The sequence below is a fragment of the Hypomesus transpacificus genome, chromosome 20, assembly GCF_021917145.1.
Source record: "Hypomesus transpacificus isolate Combined female chromosome 20, fHypTra1, whole genome shotgun sequence".
In the NCBI taxonomy this organism is placed as follows: Eukaryota; Metazoa; Chordata; class Actinopteri; order Osmeriformes; family Osmeridae; genus Hypomesus; species Hypomesus transpacificus.
Genome location: NC_061079.1, coordinates 4618775 through 4641010, shown reverse-complemented (window position 1 = coordinate 4641010; position 22236 = coordinate 4618775). Strand labels below are relative to the sequence as shown.

At 43.5% G+C, this 22236-nt stretch overlaps 3 protein-coding genes across 3 annotated transcripts; 2 read left to right on the top strand and 1 right to left on the bottom strand.

The window, feature by feature from the left end:
- Nucleotides 1–2672: 2672 nt before the first annotated feature.
- Nucleotides 2673–6819, top strand: wasf3a (WASP family member 3a). The gene is made up of 8 exons (XM_047042898.1): nt 2673–2805; nt 3893–4027; nt 4246–4399; nt 4493–4610; nt 4984–5165; nt 5419–5667; nt 5997–6310; nt 6627–6819. Exons 1-8 carry the CDS (start codon nt 2673–2675, stop codon nt 6782–6784), a joined length of 1443 nt encoding a protein of 480 aa, XP_046898854.1. The 3' UTR covers nt 6785–6819.
- A 9058-nt stretch (nt 6820–15877) lies between these two features.
- gtf3aa (general transcription factor IIIAa) lies at nt 15878–19738 on the top strand. Its single transcript, XM_047043351.1, has 9 exons — nt 15878–16057; nt 16248–16348; nt 16528–16624; nt 16733–16824; nt 16991–17064; nt 17161–17244; nt 17377–17606; nt 18723–18773; nt 19341–19738. Exons 1-9 carry the CDS (start codon nt 15932–15934, stop codon nt 19533–19535), a joined length of 1050 nt encoding a protein of 349 aa, XP_046899307.1. The 5' UTR covers nt 15878–15931; the 3' UTR covers nt 19536–19738.
- On the bottom strand, nt 19709–21686 carry mtif3 (mitochondrial translational initiation factor 3). Its single transcript, XM_047043352.1, has 4 exons — nt 21494–21686; nt 20762–21222; nt 20148–20299; nt 19709–19984 (listed from the first exon to the last, which is right to left on the bottom strand). The coding sequence occupies exons 2-4, from the start codon at nt 21219–21221 to the stop codon at nt 19709–19711; spliced, it is 888 nt and encodes a 295-aa protein (XP_046899308.1). The 5' UTR covers nt 21222; nt 21494–21686.
- Nucleotides 21687–22236: the final 550 nt, after the last annotated feature.

The window sequence follows — 22236 nt, the reverse complement described above, 5'->3', positions numbered from 1 at the left end:
GAAGTGCCTTGCCCAGGGACACACCTTCATTTTTGCACGCTGGGAATCGAACCAGCAAACTTCTGATTCGTAGCCCGATTCCCTAACAGCTCAGCCATCTGACCCCCCCCACCCCCCTTTTACAAGAACAAATTCACTTTCAACCTGCCAAGACTGAGTGCTGGGTTTGAATATAACACAATCAAAGGAACACAGGTGGATCAAATAACGTTCCTTACAGGAATCCAGGACCGCTCTTCAAGCCCGAATCCTTCACAGTCCACCAGGTATTGGAGACTGGCATCTGTTACATTGGCCAGTCAAGAGCCCTACAGAAGAGCTGACTAGACAGTCCTCCGGGTTCATCGACAAAGCTTTACAAACCTCTCAGAGAAGGAACTGTAGAACTGTGATGACAGCCCTTTAGAAAGGGCAGTGAGAAGTGCAGCAATGGAGCTGAAATTCCGCATTAATCTCTGATACAAATCCTTCCCCATGGACAAGGGGAATGGACAATTGCTCATTATATTGTTGATGGGGTGAAAGAGACATGGCCCTCTTCTTACAGAAAACCTCCTTGAGGCCAGAATATTAAGGCAAGGCCCTTTGGACTGCTAGAAAGAGGACAGAGACTCCAGGGGAGGGCTGGAGAATAACAAGTTGCATGGCACGTGGAAACTCGATGAAAACAACCAAAGATCATCCAGTATGTAGATTGCGGTAACCCTAAACTAAACCCCGACCCCAACCTGTAGTGACGAAGGACAATTATGAACTCAGGAGAAGAGATTCTAAAATGAGATAGTTTGTTGATGTGGTTCCATCCGAGGGAGATGAAGAGAAATGGCGCAGTGACAAAGTCTGCTGGACCCTGAGGTCTTCCAACACTAGCAGCAACTGTAACGGGAAGGTTGAGGCTAGCCAGGTGAATGGGCACTGTGTAAAAAGTGCTAACCAGAGGATGAATATGATGACATTATAGACGGTGGGATAATAAATGATGAAGTGACCTAGGATATAACTGTGCCTTTAAGCCCTTAGACTTCCAACCAACCCCCCAGCCCATTCCAGATGCCATCTGTCATCGTAGGCATTGGGTACAGAGATTAGGGTGGTACGAATGGTTCACACACTTGAGCATTAGATAATATACCTGAATCCAGCCAACAAATAAAAATGGACACATGCTTGAAATTAGTAATGACACCCCCCCAAATTACAATGAATACATGTCAAATAAACACATGCAGTTAAATAGACAAACAAAAATGTATAACATGATAGGCTATTTACCGTCACATGGTCAAAGCGTCTCATTAATGGTATACTACAAAATTGTCTGTGTTTTTCACACATTCAAAACAGATGAATATAGAAATCATCCAGTGCAGTTTATTAAACATAAAAGAGTAATGTCAATAGTAATTAGGTTGGACTATCATGAAATATGACGCTTGTCTTCTGTTGTTTACTGTCAAATTGTTTAACGATGTAGGGGATGTTGATATGCGAAACTGATTGGATGGCACAACAAAATCTGCTAATCTAATCTCTGGGATTGAGTGCTGATTTGCGCCTGAGATTGTAACTCACAGTGGATGAAGTCCCGCCTCGAGAAGAATGATACTGAATAGCATTGGAAACTCAATCGTGGGACAAGATCGGAATTTTTGTGTTCAGGACACTATTGGTGAGCGTCCGTTTAAACTTTCACACCCCGCCTCTGCAGCCAATTTATCTAAAACGCTCAATTAGGCTACAAAATATGCTAGTATAGGCCTACAGTAACCTGACTGCAGTAATGATGATAAGGCTTCTTATTTTCTCGATATACTTATTATATCGCGAAAATGTTTGCTGTAACGTTATAGGCTTAGCCATGGTTGTTTTGTTTCAAGTAGGCTACTCTGTATCCTATACATTATGCGACACCGTCAATTCAGAACTGTCAGATTTCTCTGTATTTTAGCTGTGCGCAGGACCTGGACGTACCCGATCCTATCCTGTTATCACCTGGTTGAGGCTTTGCTTTTATTTGGCCTGTTTTTCCAAAGGTTGTCAATCTCTGTCATTGCGCTTATGTGCCTTTTCGTCAGCTGTAACTAAAATTATCCTGCTACCTGTTCTTATAGTTTTTACCAAACATGACACTGTCTGTCAATGTTACTGTGTAGGATGTTTCCAAGTTGCACACCTGTCTGCTTTTACTTACAATGTTTTCACTCTTCCTATGTCATATAATTGTACATAGTGTGTGTAGTCAGTCCATACTTGTCTGTAATCTAAAGATATTCAATGGTTTTACCTCAGAACTATAGAGGTGTGTTTGTGAGATTGTATTTTGTTGAACTTGAACTGTGTTATTATTATAAAACACAGACACATCAAACACAATAAGAGTTCAAATGAATCAATTATTTGAATTAAGTGCAGGGTAAACAAAGGGTTTAAACTGAGTTTAATTTGCTGAGTATGGGTTTACATCTCCAGGTACTTGCCAGATCAAACCTGTACATTCTCTTCAATGTCACATAAGGATGAATGACACCAGGCTTTTTTAGTGCCGGAGTCTAGATAACTTTTAAAACCCAAAGTATAGTTCTGAATTGTAGGTTTTTATTTGGGGCTTTGATTCCACTGTATCTTCCAGCAGGTGTTCTTGGTGGGGTTGAGGAGCGGCCTGAAAGGAGGTCATGCCACTAGTCAAGAGGAACATTGAGCCTCGTCACCTGTGCCGCGGTGCTCTGCCCGATGGCATCGGCAGCGAGCTGGAGTGTGTCACCAACAATACACTGTCGGCCATCATACGCCAGCTCAGCAGTCTAAGTATGACACAGGTTCCAAGCAAAGACAAAACGATACAACATATGAAATGACGTGACTTTTTCCTCTGTGCTACTCTTTTTCTCCTCTGCTCTGCCCCTGCCTGCTCTACTCTACCCTGCTCTGCTTTATATATTTATATTTAGTCATTTAGCAGACGCTCTTATCCAGAGCAACTTACAGTAAGTACAGGGACACTCCCCCCGAGGCAAGTAGGGTGAAGTGCCTTGCCCAAGGACTCAACATCATTTTGGCACGGCAGGGAATCAATCCGGCAACCTTCTGATTACTAGCCCGACTCCCTAACCACTCATCCATCTGACTCTGACTTTATTTGGACCCCTCACCAGGCTGTTATTGTGACTCATCTCTTTCGTCCACCTATTTGTGAATCTTTTTGGGTAGGTTTTCTTTCTGAAATGATTTTCGCAAAGCATCTTCTTGTATTTGTTTAGCCGTGTTCCACTGAACCGATTTGCTGGAGCAGAGATACGTGCTTCACTGAATCGTTTCATAATAATGATTCTCCGGTTAGTGATTCTATTTGGTTGGTAGATTTTGACAAGGACAGATGTGACTTGCCTGTACGTGTTTGTGCGCCATGTGTTTTTTTTTCGTGGAGAGAGAGACATGGTATTAGAGGTAGCAAATTCATCAGACATCTGGCCCATAGATAGCCCCATCGAGTCTGTATGTGGCTGCATCAAGCGTGTATGTGTGTGTTTGTATGTGTGGGGTAGGGCTTTGTGAAGTCACAAGAGATTAGGGATTACTGTGGAGCTTAGTGTCACTGAAGCAGATAAAGAAGAGAGTGAGGCAGGACAGAGACAGAAAGAGTATACTGTTGTCTTGTTTTCTGAATGCCTTGTTTTCACAATCAATTGCTCTTTCCTCCGTATAGTTTGAAATCTCAGTCATTTCCCTCCATGATCAAGCCCAGTTGTAGAAACCCACACGGCATCACTCCCGTGTTTTAGTCGACTTTCATTATAATATGTCTTTTTTTCACGAGTGAGGTGTTGAATTCTCCTTCTAACCATAGACACCTTTGGTTCCTTATATATCTTTCCCTTTTGTCCTCGGGCTTCAGGTAAACATGCAGAGGATGTTTTTGGGGAGCTGTTTAATGAAGCCAACACGTTCTACACACGGGCCAACTCCCTCCAAGACCGCATAGACCGCCTGGCTGTCAAGGTCACCCAGCTGGATTCCACTGTGGAGGAGGGTCAGTTGGGGTCATAGGTCAAGGGTTGTGGGTATAAAATATGAACATACAACTAATAACATACCCATGTAAAATTTTAGTTTTGAAAGACAATACCATGCACTTAAACTGCACTGCATACTAAGACTAATGCACTTTCTCTTTGCCAGTAACCATCTCGTAAAATACATGATCAAACTCAACGAAATATCCTTCACACTGTCCATTCCGCCCTCTAGTCTCCCTGCAGGACATCAACATGAGGAAGGCGTTCAAGAGCTCCACCACACAGGACCAGCAGGTGGTGTCCAAGGGCAGTGCTGCCAACCCCGTCTCGGAGCTGTACAACACCAGCGACAAGCCTCCCCCTCTCAGCATCCTCTCTGCTTACAGGCGAGTCACACGGCAGCCACACCTTCGATATGACTCCCCCCACCCCCCCCCAATTAATTCCGTAAATCAATGACTTGATCATTGTCGACACAGAGACGACCACGTCGACGGGATGAAGTTCTACTCGGACCCGTCGTACTTCTTCGAACTGTGGAAGGAGAAGATGCTGCAGGATACAGAGTACAAGAGGAAGGAGAGGAGGAGGCAGAGGGTGAGCAGACTCCAGGACATTGTCCTGTTTTCACACCCATGAAACCGTTGGACTATTTTCAGGCATGCATTGGTTCATGCCATTTCATACCCAGTATATCATGTATGACGCTTGAAAAAGGATGAAAATGTTGTTCCAAACATGGAATTTGTTCACGTCTGTGTAGAGTATTTGGATTTGGATTTGATTTCTTTAAATGTTTATGGAATCTCTTTCAAACGTGTCAAACTTTTTTCCAGGTTTTTCTTGCTTTGCCTTTCACCCCCAAATATGACTCAATCGAACCCCTGATATATACTTTTACATCCTGTAGATTTCCGAAATAATAATTTGCACCTGACCTAGGATCGTTCGTCTCCCTCTTTTATCGCAGGAGCAGAAGAGGTGTGTTGACGGCACGCTTCCGCGCGAGGTGAAGAAGGTGAGGAAGGCCAGGAACCGGCGCCAGGAGTGGAACATGATGGCCTTCGACAAAGAGCTTCGTCCCGACCATCGCCACCCTCACTCTCTTCACCGCGGGTTGTCATCCGAGGGCTCTCTCTCTCCAGAGGGCAGGTCTGTTCCCTGTACATCCTCTGTACAGTTATGACCAACCATATTTAGTCACGCCGTAGTAGTGCTTTCTCAAATTTGAAACAAAGAAACAAACAAAATAAAATGAGGGATTTTTCTGTTCCCTGACGGCAGAGGCTCAAAGGTTCAAGCCCCTTTGAAGCACTCGCATAGCCTTTCACACTCGGGGGAATTGGAAAACATCATATCGATAACGATGATCGCTACAAGGTTGTATGTTGTCTCGCTTTTATAGGCCGTATGGAACGGACTTTCCCGACTTCCCAGCTTCTCCAGTGTCCATGCCGCAACCCTACAACCATGTCCTCGCTCAGGGCTACCTGCCCGGGGATGGGTCCTCCTCAGCCTCGGCGGAGCACGAGTACCACAGCATTGGGGTCACCTACAGAGGACAGGCCACCAGCCACCCACGCCACTCTCCACCCCTGCCTCGCTCTTGTGACGGACTGAACGGATCGATCACCCTTCCACCTGCCGATTACAGGTAGGATTTGGAATAAATCCTAAAATATGAAACTGACATCTGCAGTGTACTGCAGGCCTTACATCTGTAATAAAACAGCTTAATATATATATATATACACAATTTTATACTTCATTACACAGTATGGTAAACACTTGAGATCATGCTGCTTGTATTAAGCGTTAGTAATTAAACAATGTTCATGTTAATAAGCATCATATGAGGACGTCATTAGCTGTTAATAACCACTTATTACAAGCAGCTGGATCTAACATGTTACCCACAGTATCAACAGCCATTACCTGTGTATGAAGTCTGAAGCCTTGCAATTCTTCCTCTCTGTGTGACAGCATTATGGAGTACTATGCCAGCTCCGGTCCACCACCTCCCACCCCAGCCCCACTCATCCCCTCTGCACAGACGGCTTTTGGCACTCCTCTGGGTGCTCTCCCTCACGCTCCACACGCTGGACCTGGGGTTCCAGGCTACCCTCTCCCACCTCTACCTCCCCCGGGCCCACGGATGGTACCCCCTCCCCCTGGTCCCCCACCTCCACCCGTGCCCCCTGACCTCCTACAGTTGGCGGGACACGGCGAGGGGAGGAGGGCCGACGCTCAACCGCCCGCCAACGCACGGAGCGATCTCCTCTCCGCGATTCGCATGGGTGAGTTGGCCTGTTCTCAGACAACTGTTCTTTTCTCACCCTTTGACAGTGATGTGTGAACAAGCGTGGGTGATAGGGAGGGAAATGGGTGTGGATGGATTTAAAGCTGCACGTGTGTAGCTTTAAATCATGTTTTTTTTTGCATGTTTTTTTTTGTCTGGTTTCTATGTGCTCCGATGTGCCCGTGTGGGGAAATGTTCTATATTTGTGTGTGTCTGTGTATGTGCACGATGTATTTGTGTGTCAATGTCTCTGTGTGTGTGTGCGTGTGTGTGCTTATATAAGTTACTAACATGCACTGGCGTGGGCATTTCAGGCATTCAGCTGAAGAAGGTGCAGGAACAACAAGAGCAGCAAGCCAAGAAGGAGCCTGTGGGGAACGACGTGGCCACCATCTTGTCTCGTCGCATCGCGGTGGAGTACAGCGACTCTGAAGACGACTCTGAGCTGGAAGAAAACGAGTGGTCAGACTGACATAGATACTGCTCCTTAGCGACGCTCCTTAGCGACGCTTCAAGCTACGGACACTGGGGTTCCCCCTGGCTTTGCCCTCCCACAGAGAACAGAGTTGTTTATTGTAGATAAGTATGGTTTGGACAGTCCACATGGTCAGGTAAAATACATACATATATATTGTACACACTCATGCACACACACACACACATACTAATAGCCATTGGCTGAGAAGATAAGTGCTTCATATGTATCATCCGTATCATCATACACATGTGATTCAGCCTAAATCCATCAAAGTTAACCCACTGATGAACCCCACCTGAATGCAAATATTTGACTTGTACCATTAGTTGTGATTGTGATTCGTAATGTTTTCACGACAGCTAAAATGAGTGTTACCACGTGTCATGTGGTGACATTGCACTATCATGCCCTTAGTGTAGATGCTTAATAAAATTCCAGTCATTCCCAAATCATAGTTTACCTCATCTTTACACCTCTTTCTGTACCACATAGTGTATTGCAAAGCTGCCTGAATCGGGAAATTACTGATGAAGTGAACTGGACTGTCTTTACTGGTCATTCATTACCCACTGTTGCCAGAGGAACAGTGTTAAGGAATACCTGATGTGTAGGTTTACATGCTGGCCACTGTTAAGGAATACTTGCTGTGTAGGTTTACATGCTGGCCACTGATAAGGAATACCTGATGTGTAGGTTTACATGCTGGCCACTGTTAAGGAATACCTGATGTGTAGGTTTACATGCTGGCCACTGATATGGAATACCTGATGTGTAGGTTTACATGCTGGCCACTGTTAAGGAATACTTGATGTGTAGGTTTACATGCTGGCCACTGATATGGAATACCTGATGTGTAGTTTACATGCTGGCCACTGATAAGGAATACCTGATGTGTAGGTTTACATTCTGGCCACTGTTAAGGAATACCTGATGTGTAGGTTTACATCCTGGCCACTGTTAAGGAATACCTGATGTGTAGGTTTACATTCTGGCCACTGATAAGGAATACCTGATGTGTAGGTTTACATGCTGGCTACTAAAAAGGAATACCTGATGTGTAGGTTTACATGCTGGCCAGTGATAAGGAATACCTGATGTGTAGGTTTATATCTTGGCCACTGTTAAGGAATACCTGATGTGTAGGTTTATATCTTGGCCACTGTTAAGGAATACCTGATGTGTAGGTTTACATGCTGGCTACTAAAAAGGAATACCTGATGTGTAGGTTTACATGCTGGCCAGTGATAAGGAATACCTGATGTGTAGGTTTATATCTTGGCCACTGTTAAGGAATACCTGATGTGTAGGTTTATATCTTGGCCACTGTTAAGGAATACCTGATGTGTAGGTTTACATTCTGGCCACTGTTAAGGAATACCTGATGTGTAGGTTTACATGTTGGCTACTGAGTGGCAGTCTGCTCTTGCTCAGCTGTGGTCTCTCTCTCTGTTTCTCTCTTTTGTCTTTCTCAAATAGGTTATGCATATTGGACATTTAGTTTTTTTTGATACAGTAGAAATTGAATATTAATTCACCTAGGTACCACATAGTGAGACAGTGGAGACCGCTGTTTACTATGAGCAAAGGTAACAGCACAACATGTAGAAAGGGAGGAGTAAAGAGTTACTTTTATCTGAACAAATGAATGAGTGAATCAACTCATTAAGAAATGAAAGTGGCTAAACCGAACAAGAAGACAATGTATAAATGATCTCCTATTAAACCTTCACTCAATTGGGTCCATGACTTGGAAGCTTTGGTTTAATTTCCATCATATGATGTTTTGCATTAGGATTGACTTGTTGACACCACAGGATAAAAGACCATCGCTAAGTACATCTGGGATTAATTCCGTCAAGGGATCAATCGTACAATGAATACGGTAGACACTTCAACGATGCCGGGAAATTGAAAGGCAGTCAGTGACGGACAGGGCCAAGTTCTCAGACGACACTTGACAAGTTTGAGAGGCTGTGTGTCTTGTTGCCCCCGGAGACTGTAGGCCTAGACAGTGTGGCTGTGTTGAGAAGTCTCTGTTCAGGTGCAGAGAAAGCTCTGGTCTTTCCTCCCATCCTAATGACTCCTGATCCCCCTTTCCCCCAACCATGGACCATGGAAGCAGATGACCTTGCCCCACATACAGATCTAAAATCAGAGCTGCATGTTATTTGTTATTTATCAAACCTGTATTATGCAGGTTTTAATCACTGTCAACATTTAATGACTCAACATCATATTTGCTAGAAAACATTTTACAATTTCACTGGGTATATGCTGTTGCACCCTTTAGATCAGAAAAGGACGGATAATTAATTAGAGTTAGCATTTAATCCTGTCGGTTGGTGGCAGTTATGCTTCAAACCCAATTTTCATTAAAATGAACTCCTACTATAATCAACAAACAATTAAAATTGTTGTTCCACTGGATGTCTGTTTGCCTTCCCCTGTATTGTAATGCGCATGTATAAAAATTCCCCCAAAAAATTCCCAGACCAGACCACAACAAATCAGACCATAGATAGAAGAAAATAACCAAAGCCTAAGCTGCATCAAAAGCCTCACAGTCTCCCTCAGCGCTCAGAGGGGGTGACTCCCAAAATCCCTCTGCTTGTTTGTCTCATGGTTTAAGTGGTGCACACAGCCAGGGAAAGATCATTAAATCACTGTTTTACCACTCGGCTTAATCCCCCCCACAAAGAGAAAGATACAATAAAGAAAGAACGAGGAGAGAGAAGTGGAGTGTGAGATTAAGTAGAAACTTGACGGATTCAAACTGACGGCTCAGTTTCCCAGCATTGCTGAGGGTAGTAAAGACTCTTGGTTTAAAGTCTCCCAGGCTTTCGGAGGCCTTGTGATCGGACTTTCCCTGTTATCCCTGTAGTGGCCAGCCGGTCAGACAGTGTCCGCGGCTGTGGCCATCTGCCGGATTACACAGCGGGACATATTTTTAGAGAGCGCATCCTATTCTTATCCAGACTGGTAAGGTTTACATTAAGGTTGAACTCGGGTGCGCTTACAATGACAGATAAAGTAAGCCCTATCCTTCTACTGGCACCCCTCCTTGTCTTCTCAATGTTTGAGAGACTGCGGGGTTTCAAAGAACTGCTGTCCCGCAGGCATAAAAGACGAGTCCATGCAAATGCCACTGTCTGCAACCGATTCTTTGTTTTTCATGCCTCGACAATCCATTTGCCGGGATGAAAAAGAAAAATCTATTTGTTTTTGCCAAGTGTAATTGTTTCATTCTAATGGCATCAAAAGGCCAACTTTTCTGTGTTACCATACAGGTGAACTCATTCCTGGGAAAAAGTTTTTTTCCCTCCCAGCCTAGTAGGAGTGACGGCGTCCCCCTTTTTCCTTGGCCTAACGGGATTAGTTGTGCCAGTGCCTCCCCCGGCTGTCACGGTGCTGTCTACTTCCCATCTCTCTCCTTGGCCTTTAATGTGATTAACCCAGCCCCTGTGGTCCGCATGGTTCTAGAGGGTGGGTGAGAAGGGGGGGGCACGTCCTTGGCATGTCCCTCCCCGGGCCTTTCCACACCATTATTGGCACCTTTGTCAGTTGAGAGGGACAGGCTGGGGTTTCTCGGGGTAGACAAGAGGACTAATGGCTGAGATGTTTTGAGAGTAAGTGAAAATGTGGAATATATGTTTTCTATTCAATGGAGTATTTCCCGACCGCCATTAAGATTGGTTAAATTCACCCTCAGTCTAATATGAGACGATTATTTAGGAAAGTGTTCTCCTCAACTCTTTTAACTTATCTTATTAACCTGTAAATAATATCACATTCCACAAAGCACCATATGGACACCGTCAGAAGGTTCAATCAATCACTGGTAGTTTTTCTGATTTTTGGCATCCTGACATTTGTTGTCTTTCAGAAAGGCCAATGCTGAATATTCATTACAGGCTTAAGTGGAGGCAATAATCAGTGCTTGTGCCCATCGTCTTGTCAAATGTCAGGGCTATGAGGCTTCGCCTGTTTAAGACATGTCACGCTCATTTTCGACTCGTCTGTCACAGGTCTTCCATCAGGGCATTTGCTCCATTGAGAGGTGGGGCACGATTTTTCCCGAACCACATAGCTTTTTTCATCGCCGGATGAGGTGATGCCATGAAGAATCTTCAAACCTCCTACAGCTGTAGATTGTGAGCTTTTGAATAAAATATATTTGTTCACATAAACCCAACCATTGCAGGGGTGATTGGAGACCCATTAGTCCTTTGATAACTAGAGATGTTCACACAGATCGATTTTAGACTTCAAAATGTAGCAAGTTAAAATAACCTTAAACTCCAGCACAGAACATCATAACATAAAGGGGGAACAACATTCAACCAACTGCACTCGTTTTCATTGTTTCGGAATTGGATATCCTGATTCGCAGTAGACTATGTTTGTGGACATATCGATGTAATTACCACCACTAATGGTAAAAAAGAAAGGACTAGGGTAAAAAAAGGTAATTCTCTTTAGTCTCCTGTAAACCACTGCTCATGTGTCATTTTTGTAAACCCACGGACAAAAAACAACCTTCCCATTCCTACCAAACCACCGCAAAAATGGGAGAAGGACTGTCCAATCCTCCCCCCCCCCCTCCCCCCGCCCACCCCCCTCCCTGCTGCTCTTTCCAGAATTTCACGTGATGGCACAGCGCTGGTCAGGCGATGGCATGGAGGATTAGAAGCCTTAATTAAGATTTTGTTCAAACTCAGCATGTGCTGTCTATACACAAGACAACAAGATGTGCTTGGAGTGGGGTGGGGTAATCAGCTCCTAAACACAGCTGCCTGCTCATGAAGATCCCCCCGAAGACCATGACAATGATAGTACACTTAGTGTGCTTAATCAGTGTTTGAATATAGCATTTGGGAATTTGTGAGATAGTTGGGAATCCGGTGCGTGTGTTCTGTTAGTATATTGGCAACCAGAGCAAGATAATGTCTGAAAGATGGAAGGCTGTTTAAAGAAGGGGGGCTGGAATCCTGTGTTGTGAAGTTGGGGGTGGGGGGTAAAATTCCAAGACACCGCACCATGAAATGAGATCTGGCACTTATTGTATTAACATGGGCTAATGAGTGTCTAAAAGCCTGTGACCGTGTGCATTCACAAATCTCATCGTGTGTAAGTGTGGGGGTGGGAGAAGATATGGTAGGTATATCAGTGTTGCTATACGGGAGACAGACACCCAACATGGTCACAGATTTGGTTCATATTAGATGCCCCACCTGCAGGCTCGGTTATTGGGGAAACACGTTTTAATATTCAGGTACTAGCTGCTTGGCCTTCAGGTCATGCAAAAGCTGAGGTCCTTGGTCTCTGATTGGCCACTTGAAGAGAATGGAATCTGACTTGAACTGTTTCTTTTGTTGATATTTTACGTATTTATTAAGTAAACATATTTTTTGTACTCTGTGAATGCTTTACGATTTTGATTTAGGTTGTCCATCAATAAACAGTTAAATTATAACAATAACATGGAAAATCCAGTTTGTTTTAAAGAGCAAAACACACGAGACACAGACTACTGAAAGAACACATTACCTCAATAAATGAAAGAATGTTACAATTAAAGACAAACTTGACAGTATTGAGTATTAATGCCCTCTGTGACCACTGGATGGTAGTCTTGAGTGGTATTTTCCATTTCAAAACCAGATCATAGTTTCCTAATAAATTATCTTGTAAAAACAAAACTAAGGAGGACTATTTCATGAGAGGGGTAGGCAAGGCTAGAAGTAGTGGTGGGGGGCTAACATTTATAGTAATTCTCTGGGTGCAAAAGTCAGTTGACAGTTTTTATATTTCAGATTGCATCTGTAATACACTTTTTAGGGAACTATTAAAAGGATAATAAGTAAGATTTTTTCAGTAAAAAAAAAGAAAATAATTCTAAGTAATTAGGCTACAGAAGGAACAACAAGTTAAAGCCAAATCTTTGGAATTAGGTTGACCAGAAGCATGACCCTGAAAAGGAGGACACTTGGATGTGTGTGTGTGTGGGGGGGGGGGGGGGGGGGGCTCTGTAAGCACTGTCAATGCGACAGAGCTTACAGAAGGCATGACATTGATCTTTGCTGCTCTTAAAGGTGAAGTTCTACACTCCACGTAGATTTGACGGAGGTCTTTTTTTTTGGCATCTGAAAGCCTACGCGAGTGGTAAATTGCGACGGTGGGCAGGAAGGGTAAAAAAGGAGGACAAAAAGGCGAAAAGGAGGACCAGCAACAGTGGTCCGGACAAACGGCTGGAAAACCGGACTGTCCAGACAAAATCCGGACGTCTGGTCACCCTATTTGGGATAACAGCTAAAACTCCAGGGGTCCAGCGAAAATGCAGGTGTCGTAGCCAAGTATGGTCTGAGGCTATTGTCTGATGCTCGCAAAATAAAGATAATTTGGTATCTTGCTCGTGCAATTCATCCGGAAGTTGGTTGAGACCGGCTCCACCATGTGGGTGGAATAATTGCATAATTGAGTAAGTGGCTGGTGCCAACCAATCCGGTGCCAAATGATACAAAATGGAGTTGTCTGAAAAGAAATGAGGTACCATGCTGTGAGATTAAGACCATTTAAATTCACAAGACCGAGATGGAAATTCACAAAATGTATGTTGATACCTATAGTTGATCATATGCAAAACCACTCATAAATGTGTATCATGGTTAGGTTTATGTGTAATTTATTCTGCCTGATAATGAATAGGCTACACTTCAAATTAAACAATTTAAAATCAAAAGTTTTTGAAGAAACATCTAAACAAAAAACTCCACTCAAAAAGGACCATCTGAGCACTGAGTAGTGCCACAGGCAGAGAAACCCAGGGGCTTCATGATGTGAGTCGACAGTGCAAGACACTGTGCCATCATACCACATGGTATTACTAAATGTCCCATAGGTGCTACAGTCTCTGCCTCAACATCAATTAATTTTTCATGTTAATACAATTATTTTACATAATTGAACAAATTAAATAACTGTTACACTTGTGGGAAACAGCCTTTTGGCCAAATAATCTAGTTACTCGTGCCATGGGTGCAATTTCAATTAATGTTTGCTCATCTAACTCTCCACATTGCCACATTGCCTAGTCTCCTTTGTTATGTCCAAGTGACATTCATTAACCATATCAATATTGAGCAGAACACAACATTCCACAAAGGAAGCACTGGACTTTTGACTACTGCAGAGCTCGCCGATTTGATTTTTTAAATTTTTATTCACCCAAATATTCAATTAAACCTGAGGACGTTTGATAGCTGTCACGCCCTCATGTGTTTTTAGAAATTACACATTGTAATTTGTTATGATTCGTGCACGATCATTTTAAAGGGGCAATTGACTGGGTTTTTTGGGTATTTCACACTGTTCCTTAAGGTCTCCGAATAGGGTATGTACATTGGTTGGGTTGAAAATGGCCCGTGTGCTGTTCTATGCCCTCTGACAGATCCTCTGAAATGTTCCCGGGAAAAAACACTAGCTTTTCTCCTTTTATGGTATGCTCATTAATATTTAGATCAGCTGCGCGCTGATTGGTTGGTTATCAACGAGTGAAGCTGGGAGCAAAAACGCAACATGGCCAACAGCAGCACTCGCTGAAACACCGAAGTTGGAGACTTGAAATAAAAACGCGCAAATAAATCTATTGTGTCTACACAACACTGTTTTCAACAGATTGACTATATATAATTTGAAATGATAACATTACTTGTTTCCACTTCTGTTGTTGAAGCAAACTGGATTGATTTAGGTGGGTAGAACGTTAGGCTACAGCTTAGCAACCAAACCATATCGTGATTCTACTCGGCTTCAGTTAGTTAGCTAGGCTAGCTCTAGATATCTTGCTGTAAAATAACATGACAAAGATCTGGACAAACATGCATCATGAATTGTACATTTTAATTACACAGGTTATTTTTTGAATGAAACACAGTCAGGAACATGAATCAACGTTAGCCCCATTGCCAATAAACTAGGCTAAATTATCACACATTCTACCTATGCTCTTGCGTTAACTACTGTAGCAAGCTAAACTTGTTTACATGCCTACAGTCTAGGTGTTACTAGTAACAGTTAATAGCAATGCTAACGTATCCTGTATCTAGAACCTGCCTTTCTCCAGTTCTTTCAAATAGATTATCTAGACAGGCATTAGCAATAAGCCAGACTGCAGTTCGTTTTCTGGCTATTTTTCGGAAGCTTCCCTTCTAATGCCGACTACAGCTAGTCTAGCTAGACTAGAGTCATTTGATGTGTGTAGAAACGTATTTAGCATTCGACCTGGTATGCTATATACAGGAAACGTTAGCATTGCTAATAACTGTTAGCACAACATCATACTGTCCTTAGCTTGCGGTTGCAATGAGCATACGGTTGGAACAGCACCTCTTTCCAGGTTCAGCTTCCTAGCATATCCTGCTTGAAATTGTCCAAGGTTATCAAAACTGTCTTCGGTGAAATGTTCAGAGCAAATGAATGATTGAGTGTCGAACTTCGCTGGGATCTTCTCATAGACAACAGCAGCCATGCCTGTTGAATGTTTGGCTCCTTGGGAAGACTGTGAGTGTTAGCCTTCCCTGTACAGCCTGGAACACAGCATTTACGACCGTGGTCCATTTTCAATATCCTTGTTATAATTCAAAACGTTCTTCTTTGTAATTCCTTATAAGTAGCCTACACAGAGCAGCGCGCAGCTAAACTAGTATCGGAGATAGACGCTACCTCGGGCTGGTCTGGATGTAAATTCTGGGGCGTGACAAAGATACAGACCAGAGCCAATAAGAGGGCGACCACCGGTCCTACGTAGGACCGGTGGCTTTGTTGAAAAGCTAGGGTTTTACAGCCAAATTTTTTCTTTTTGAGATTTGAATAGGAAAGAGGTGTCAATGGACTTTGATATTCACGGTATGTTCAGTTTACCCTCCGAACTGTCGTTTTTCAACAATGACAAGGTAAAATCGGTTTTGCAGTCAATTGCCCCTTTAAGCCTCTGGTACATACGCCAAGTTTTCCAATCTGACAACTCTATGACCAGCTTGCCCTGCGGAGGGCAGTAGAGCGCAGTCAAACAGATTGTCTAGCGTAGACCTCCAAACGAAAAAGAAGTCCCACCACACATTTCCTGTGTCAAAATCTAACTCAATGGTAAAAATGGACAAACAGCAGCCACGACAGCTCAGAAGCTTCATATGTTCATTCCCTGACTGTCAAGCATTTTACAACAAGGAATGGAAACTCGAAGCCCACATGTGCAAACACACTGGAGTGGTAAGAAACATCTTAAGCAACAGAAGCCAGGATTAGCCTAGCATGATGCCAAAAAGAATTGACGCGTTGGTCCATGCGGAAGCCATCTGACAACTAGTGTACACCAGTACGCAGCTAGCAATAGAGTGTGTAAGATTTGTAAGTCTTTTGTTTACGCATATTCACTCATTCAGTTGTTGTCGTTTATTAGAAACCATTTGTGTGTGACCGCGAAGGCTGTGGAAGGTCCTTCTGCACGAAGTACCACTTGGCGCGCCACGAGCTCACCCACAGCGGGGAAAAACCCTTTCGGTGAGTACTAGGCTGTCAGCGAGCGTGTTGTTGCCTGTGTGTGTGTGTGTGTGTGTGCGCGCGCGTGTGTGCGTTTAAAATTTCAATCAGCTACACGGACGACTTATCATTCAATAGAAAATACTTCTCTTTTTCACGCCAAGTGCATGGATTTGTTGTCATGCATTATGTTTTGACAGGTGCACGTTGGACGGATGCACAAATGGGTTTACCACCAATGCTAATCTACAGAAACATATCAATCGCATTCACAACCAAGAACAGAAACAGTATGTGGTAAGTACATCTTAATACCAAGCGTGCACTGGACGTTAGGATACTTGCATATTGTATATGCTTGTCGGTAATGAAAACATACTAACCTGATTTTAATCAATGGTAAAGTGTGTTTTTGAAGGCTGCGGGAAGATTTTCAAAAAGAACAAGCAGTTGAAGTCTCATCAATGTGAAGAGCACACTCTGTTGCCACTATATCAGTAAGTTAACCAAGACCTACTCTATTGTGTAGCATTATGTTGTTTGGCTAGGAGGCTATCCCTATTAGGTTTTCACACACACTCGTAAACTTGATAACCTAGTCCGCTTTTGTACTTGTGGTCTGCCTGATCAGAACAACCTTTCTCTTTTCAATGTTGTCTTTAGATGTAGCTTTGAAGGCTGCCAGAAAAGATTCTCTTTCCCCAACAAACTGAAACGTCATGAGAAGGTTCACAGAGGTAATCTTCAGACTGACACGGTTCAGCTTGGGCTGGTGAAAATTGATGTTCTGTCACAGTGAAACTCACTGTTCAGTTGTTCGTTATTATTTTCAGGTTACCCCTGTGTGGAACAAGAGTGTTCTTTCATCGGAAGAACCTGGACAGAATACACCAAGCACAGAAGAGAATCACACAGGGGTAGGTTATTTAACTTCCTAGGTGTTGAGAATTAAAAAACAAATTCTGTTTTGCACGTAAGGCAGTGAAAACGATCTACTGTTCTGGAGGTGACATGACAGCCTTTATATTTGTATTTTTTTGTCTTTCAAGTTCTTCTGCCGTGTAACAAGTGCAACAAGGTGTTCCGGGATTCGTGGTTTCTGCAGCAACACCAGCAGGTTCACTCTGAGGTGCGCCTGGTGCTGAAATGTCCCAGAGAGGGTTGTGAAAGGTCCTTCACCACACCATTCAACCTGCAGAACCACATTGGCTCCTTCCATGAGGAGCTGAGGCCCTTCACCTGTCCTCATGCTGGCTGTGGAAAGACCTTTGCCATGAAGGTAGGAAAGTATACCTGTTGTCAAAATGAGGACTTTACCAGGTCTACAATGGTTGATATAGCAATGATGCTTATGGTTGTAATGCATTAGTATCTTAGGTCTATCTGTCTCTCTCTCTCTGTGTGTGTATGAGAAAAGTTGTTATATCGGGCATCTAGCGAATGATACATGACCGATTAATTAAACGACAGTCATTTTCGGAGGGAAGGAATTTCCCGCTCAACCACGCTGCAATTCTTCTCCATCCGTGCCCTCCAGCGGTAGAATGAACTTGAACTAGGCCCCCCTCCGTCACTGCTATAGTTATGTTAATCTGTGGGAGAGAGATGAGGGAGGTCTGGAAGTACAAACTGTACAGTGGCTGTATGTATAGCCGATGGAGACGCTGGGCTTTTGTGCCTCCCGTTTTGAAGTCGCATCATTTCTGTTTTGATATCGCCGACAGTGCACACCTCAGCACCAACAGAATTGCTTGCTGCCACAATATCGCTCTAATGAAGCTGCTTGGCCCTGTTTGTGAGACCCCACTACAAATGCTCCTCTGATTCTATTTCTGTCATTACGAGAATTCTGTGTCGTTCCTCTTTACCTTTTATTTTAAGAGCTCTTTGTTTAGAATGACTTTGAATCAAGACAATTATTTTGGCACCAGACTAATTATGGGCATTTCAACAACCATGTAAGCAGAGTGCGAATTATACAATGACAATCAGGGGGGTCAACTTCTTCCCCAGGGCGTAAAGTCATATTTACGATTACAAGTAAAAACGATATATCGTCCCAGTCCCCCCCGGACCTGTTGTTTTTAACTCTTTTGGGGGGGTCCAAGTCTTAATTAGGGGGGTCAACCCCCCCCCCCCCCCGTAATCCGCACCCTGCATGTAAGGATTGGAAGTTGACGGGGTGTGGTCAAGGAGCACATTCAGACTAAGCTAGTTCTCTTACTATTTATAGCACTTAGCACTTACAATGTTCTCAAATAGGAAAGCGCAGAATCGCACTTTCATGTCTGAACAGTCATGCACACATACACACACATGAATGTGAAAAGTGTATAAATGTATACTATACACTGTGGCATGTAATTGTACTCCATGTCCCCTTTTCCGTTCACAGCAAAGCTTACAACGACATGGTGTTGTACACAATCCTGAACTCAAGAAACAGGTTAGATTTTCATTTCTAGCAAACTCGCAGAAAATAGCAACTTCTCCTGGTATCAAACCGAAACTAGGTCATTGTATTTGCATTCAATGGAAAGAATACTCAAGAATACATAATTTTTTATGAATCAAAGTATACCTCCCATCTTATTTATTTAAAACACGATCATATACATGGTTGCAAGTAGAACTGTCTCCAGCCTCTGATGGTAAAAACCTCATGCTCAGCTACAGCTAAATGTCTCAACTTATTGGACTGTGCTCCATCATGCATCAAGTCAGTAGCTTCAGACTCAAACACCTACATGTGTAGAAGGGGCAGTAGAAGATGGGGGAAAAAAAACAATGTTGTGAGGCAGGTTGATACTATCCCTGCAATACGGTATCCATTAATTAATCAGAGGCAAATACATCCATAATGTAATGCATACACTACATCCAGAAGTTGTACATTGTCTTGTTTGGGCTTGTAAGCTGTATTACCATGTTACCTCTATAACAAAACAACCTAGAGGCCCAGTCACTCAGTTCACTACTGTGGTCCAATATTTAAACTACTTCTCCTTTGCAGAGGAAGCCTCGCCCGAAGAGATCCCTTGTTTCCAGATTAAGTGGATACAAATCTGGGAAAAGAGATTGCTTTCCACAGCAGCAAGCGACACAGTCCATTGGAAGCCGTCAGCCGGAGCAAATAAGCACTGGTGGATCAGACTTGGCATCTCTGCTGAAGGACACAAACTTGTGTAACCCTGTCCTGACTGTCTAAGCCATAAGACTTTCCCTGTTGCAGTATTACGTGATTTGGTGAATTAAACATCCTCATCGGGTGCTTTTTTTCCCCTTTCTCTGTTCACACTTTCAAGCTTGTTTTGTTATTTGAAGTTGCCAAATGCACCATATTTTCAATACAAAATGCTTTATTTCGGTTGCTGCCCTGGTTCAGTCTTGGGAGTCTTTTGGATTATCAGGCGATGGCATTGTGGGCTTCAGAGGCTGTGACTCAGGGATGCTGGGCTGTGACTCTGGGACGCTGGGCTGTGACTCAGGGAAGCTGGGCTGTGCCACAGTTGGTTTGTTCTTCTCCTCCAACAGCTCTTTAGCCGAAGGTGGACGAAGGATACACATGGCGGATTTGCCATCACGAATGACTTTGGGCCTGGAGACGAACCCGACTGTTGCTTCTATTTGTTGCACCATGTGCTCCAGGGCTGTGTCCTGTGGTTAAAACACAAAATGAAAGATACAAAAATATATGTATTGTATTTCATGTCATTTTCCAGAGACAGCTTTGAAAAGTGCTTGGGAGGAATTTGTTCACATTTTGTGTTATATACCTGTCAACATAAATAATATTTTTTTTCTTCCACAAAGCTCTTACCAGTGGCTGTGTTTGTTTAACGCGTCCTGATCTCAGAGTTATTTTAACGTGGTTCTTCTTGTTAAGCCAGCTCCGCACGTGGTTCAGTTTGGTTAAGAGGTCATGTGCAGCGATGTCCGATGAAAAGATGACTTCTTTCACCTCCACTGGGGCTGTGGAGACACACGTTAGGTTTGAGTGCCCTATTCAGTCGTGTATAATGAACGGCATTAAACCATTGACCTTCTGTTCATCTGTAGGGTTAATCTTTGCACACTTTAAAATCTATGTGGAGAGGTCATCTTGGAGGGATGGTTTTGAAATCGTGAAACTAAGCAGGACACCTTGGCGTTTCTCTACGGCAAGGGTGTTCAATCCTGGTCCTCCAAGGTCCACTGTCCTGTATGTTTAAGATGCATCCCTGTTCCACCATACCTGATTCAGATGAATGGGTTGTCATGAAGCTCCGTGGAAGTCTGATAACGACCATTCATTTGAATCAGGTGTGCTGGAGCAGGGACACATCGAAAGCAGACAGGACAATGGACCTTGAAGACCAGGATTTAACACCCCTGCTGTATGGGATTGTTAACTCTTCTCGCAGTGCAACCGAAGTGCTTCCCAACGTTACGTACCTCCCTTGGCTTTCTGCTTCTCACGCAGCTTGAGTTGCTCCTCGTGGATCTGTTTACCACTCATAAGGCGGTACACGGGTGGGTCTTTGTTTTCGTTGAGCGGCACCAGCTTTAGTCCACGCTCGTCCATGAGTCTTAGGACGTCTGCTCGGTGCATGGTGCCGAGGTTCTCGCCCATCTCGCTGATCACCTGCAGGTGGCGCTGGTGGATCTTCCGTCCAACACTGCTTATGGAAGCACGGGCTCTGGAATCTTGCTTTTTCTTTTTGGGCAGCAGTTCTTCTCCAGTTTCGTCAACTGTGGTTGTTAAAGGAGCGAATTGAACCCATCTCCAATGGAGTGCAGTAGTGCATCTACCACTGCCACACAGTAGAACTGATGTCGGTCTCCAGGAGTTGACACCGCCTCCACACACCCTGACAGTATGACCCAGCAACCACCTCAGACAGCCCACAGACATCCTGGGGACGAATTAAGTGTTCCATTAAATAATTATTTGTTACTGTGGTTGAACATAGGAGCCTCTATCAGAGGTTCCCATATCTATAAGGGGCTACAGAAATTAGTTTGCCGTATTCAAATATGCAAAAGTACATAGGATAGACAAGAAGATAGAGGACAGATGACCAGCGTGCATTTAAACAAACCAGCAGTAAACATTTGGCATTCAAAACAGGCCACAAGCATGGGAGCAAGTTAGGCTATATAACTAAGGCGTCTTATTTTGCTTACTGGATAACGATAGCGCTTTAAAGTACAATGTATTCTTCCGCGTAGGCAACGTCCACCGGATTGAGGTACGAGAGCAAAATGATACGTGGATTTTAGACGAAATTTGCAAGAATCGAACTATGTGATGTTACTGGCACCTTAATACATTGCTACTGCTCTTACTGACATGGTGGGTTGGTGCTGTATGCGCACCATGATGACGTCGATGCTACGTGGGATTTGTAGTTTTCTTTGAATGTGAGCGATTGATTTGGTATGCAGATAGAAACTAAATAACAGCAAACACTCCCTAAATAATTTGACCACATGCTACTTAAAATGTGCTGTTATAATGGCATTGATGCCTCTGTCGAATGTGTGGTTAATTATGAATTTCTGATTATGCGAATGTGGGTCTGTAACGTCGACTAGGCTAGAAAGAGCCGGCGTCACCTGGGGCCACATTTCTGAAACCATAGTCAGATAGCTGGTAAAGGTATATTTTGGTCTGATTTCTTAAAGAATGTTCTGCTCCTTGATCTGTTTCAGATTCTTTACCTCTGAAGCTTAGAATATTGTCAAAATAACATTAGAAGCTGTTTTTTTGTCTTTTTTCAGTAGGCCTACAATGGGTTATAATAGCCTGGGCTTTGAGGAAACGAAATTAGTCTACATGCTATGCATTCAAAAATAAATTCCATTCATGAAGTTAACAATCAGATAGGCCTCTTTAATGACATTAAGAAGCTCAAATGAAAAGAGGG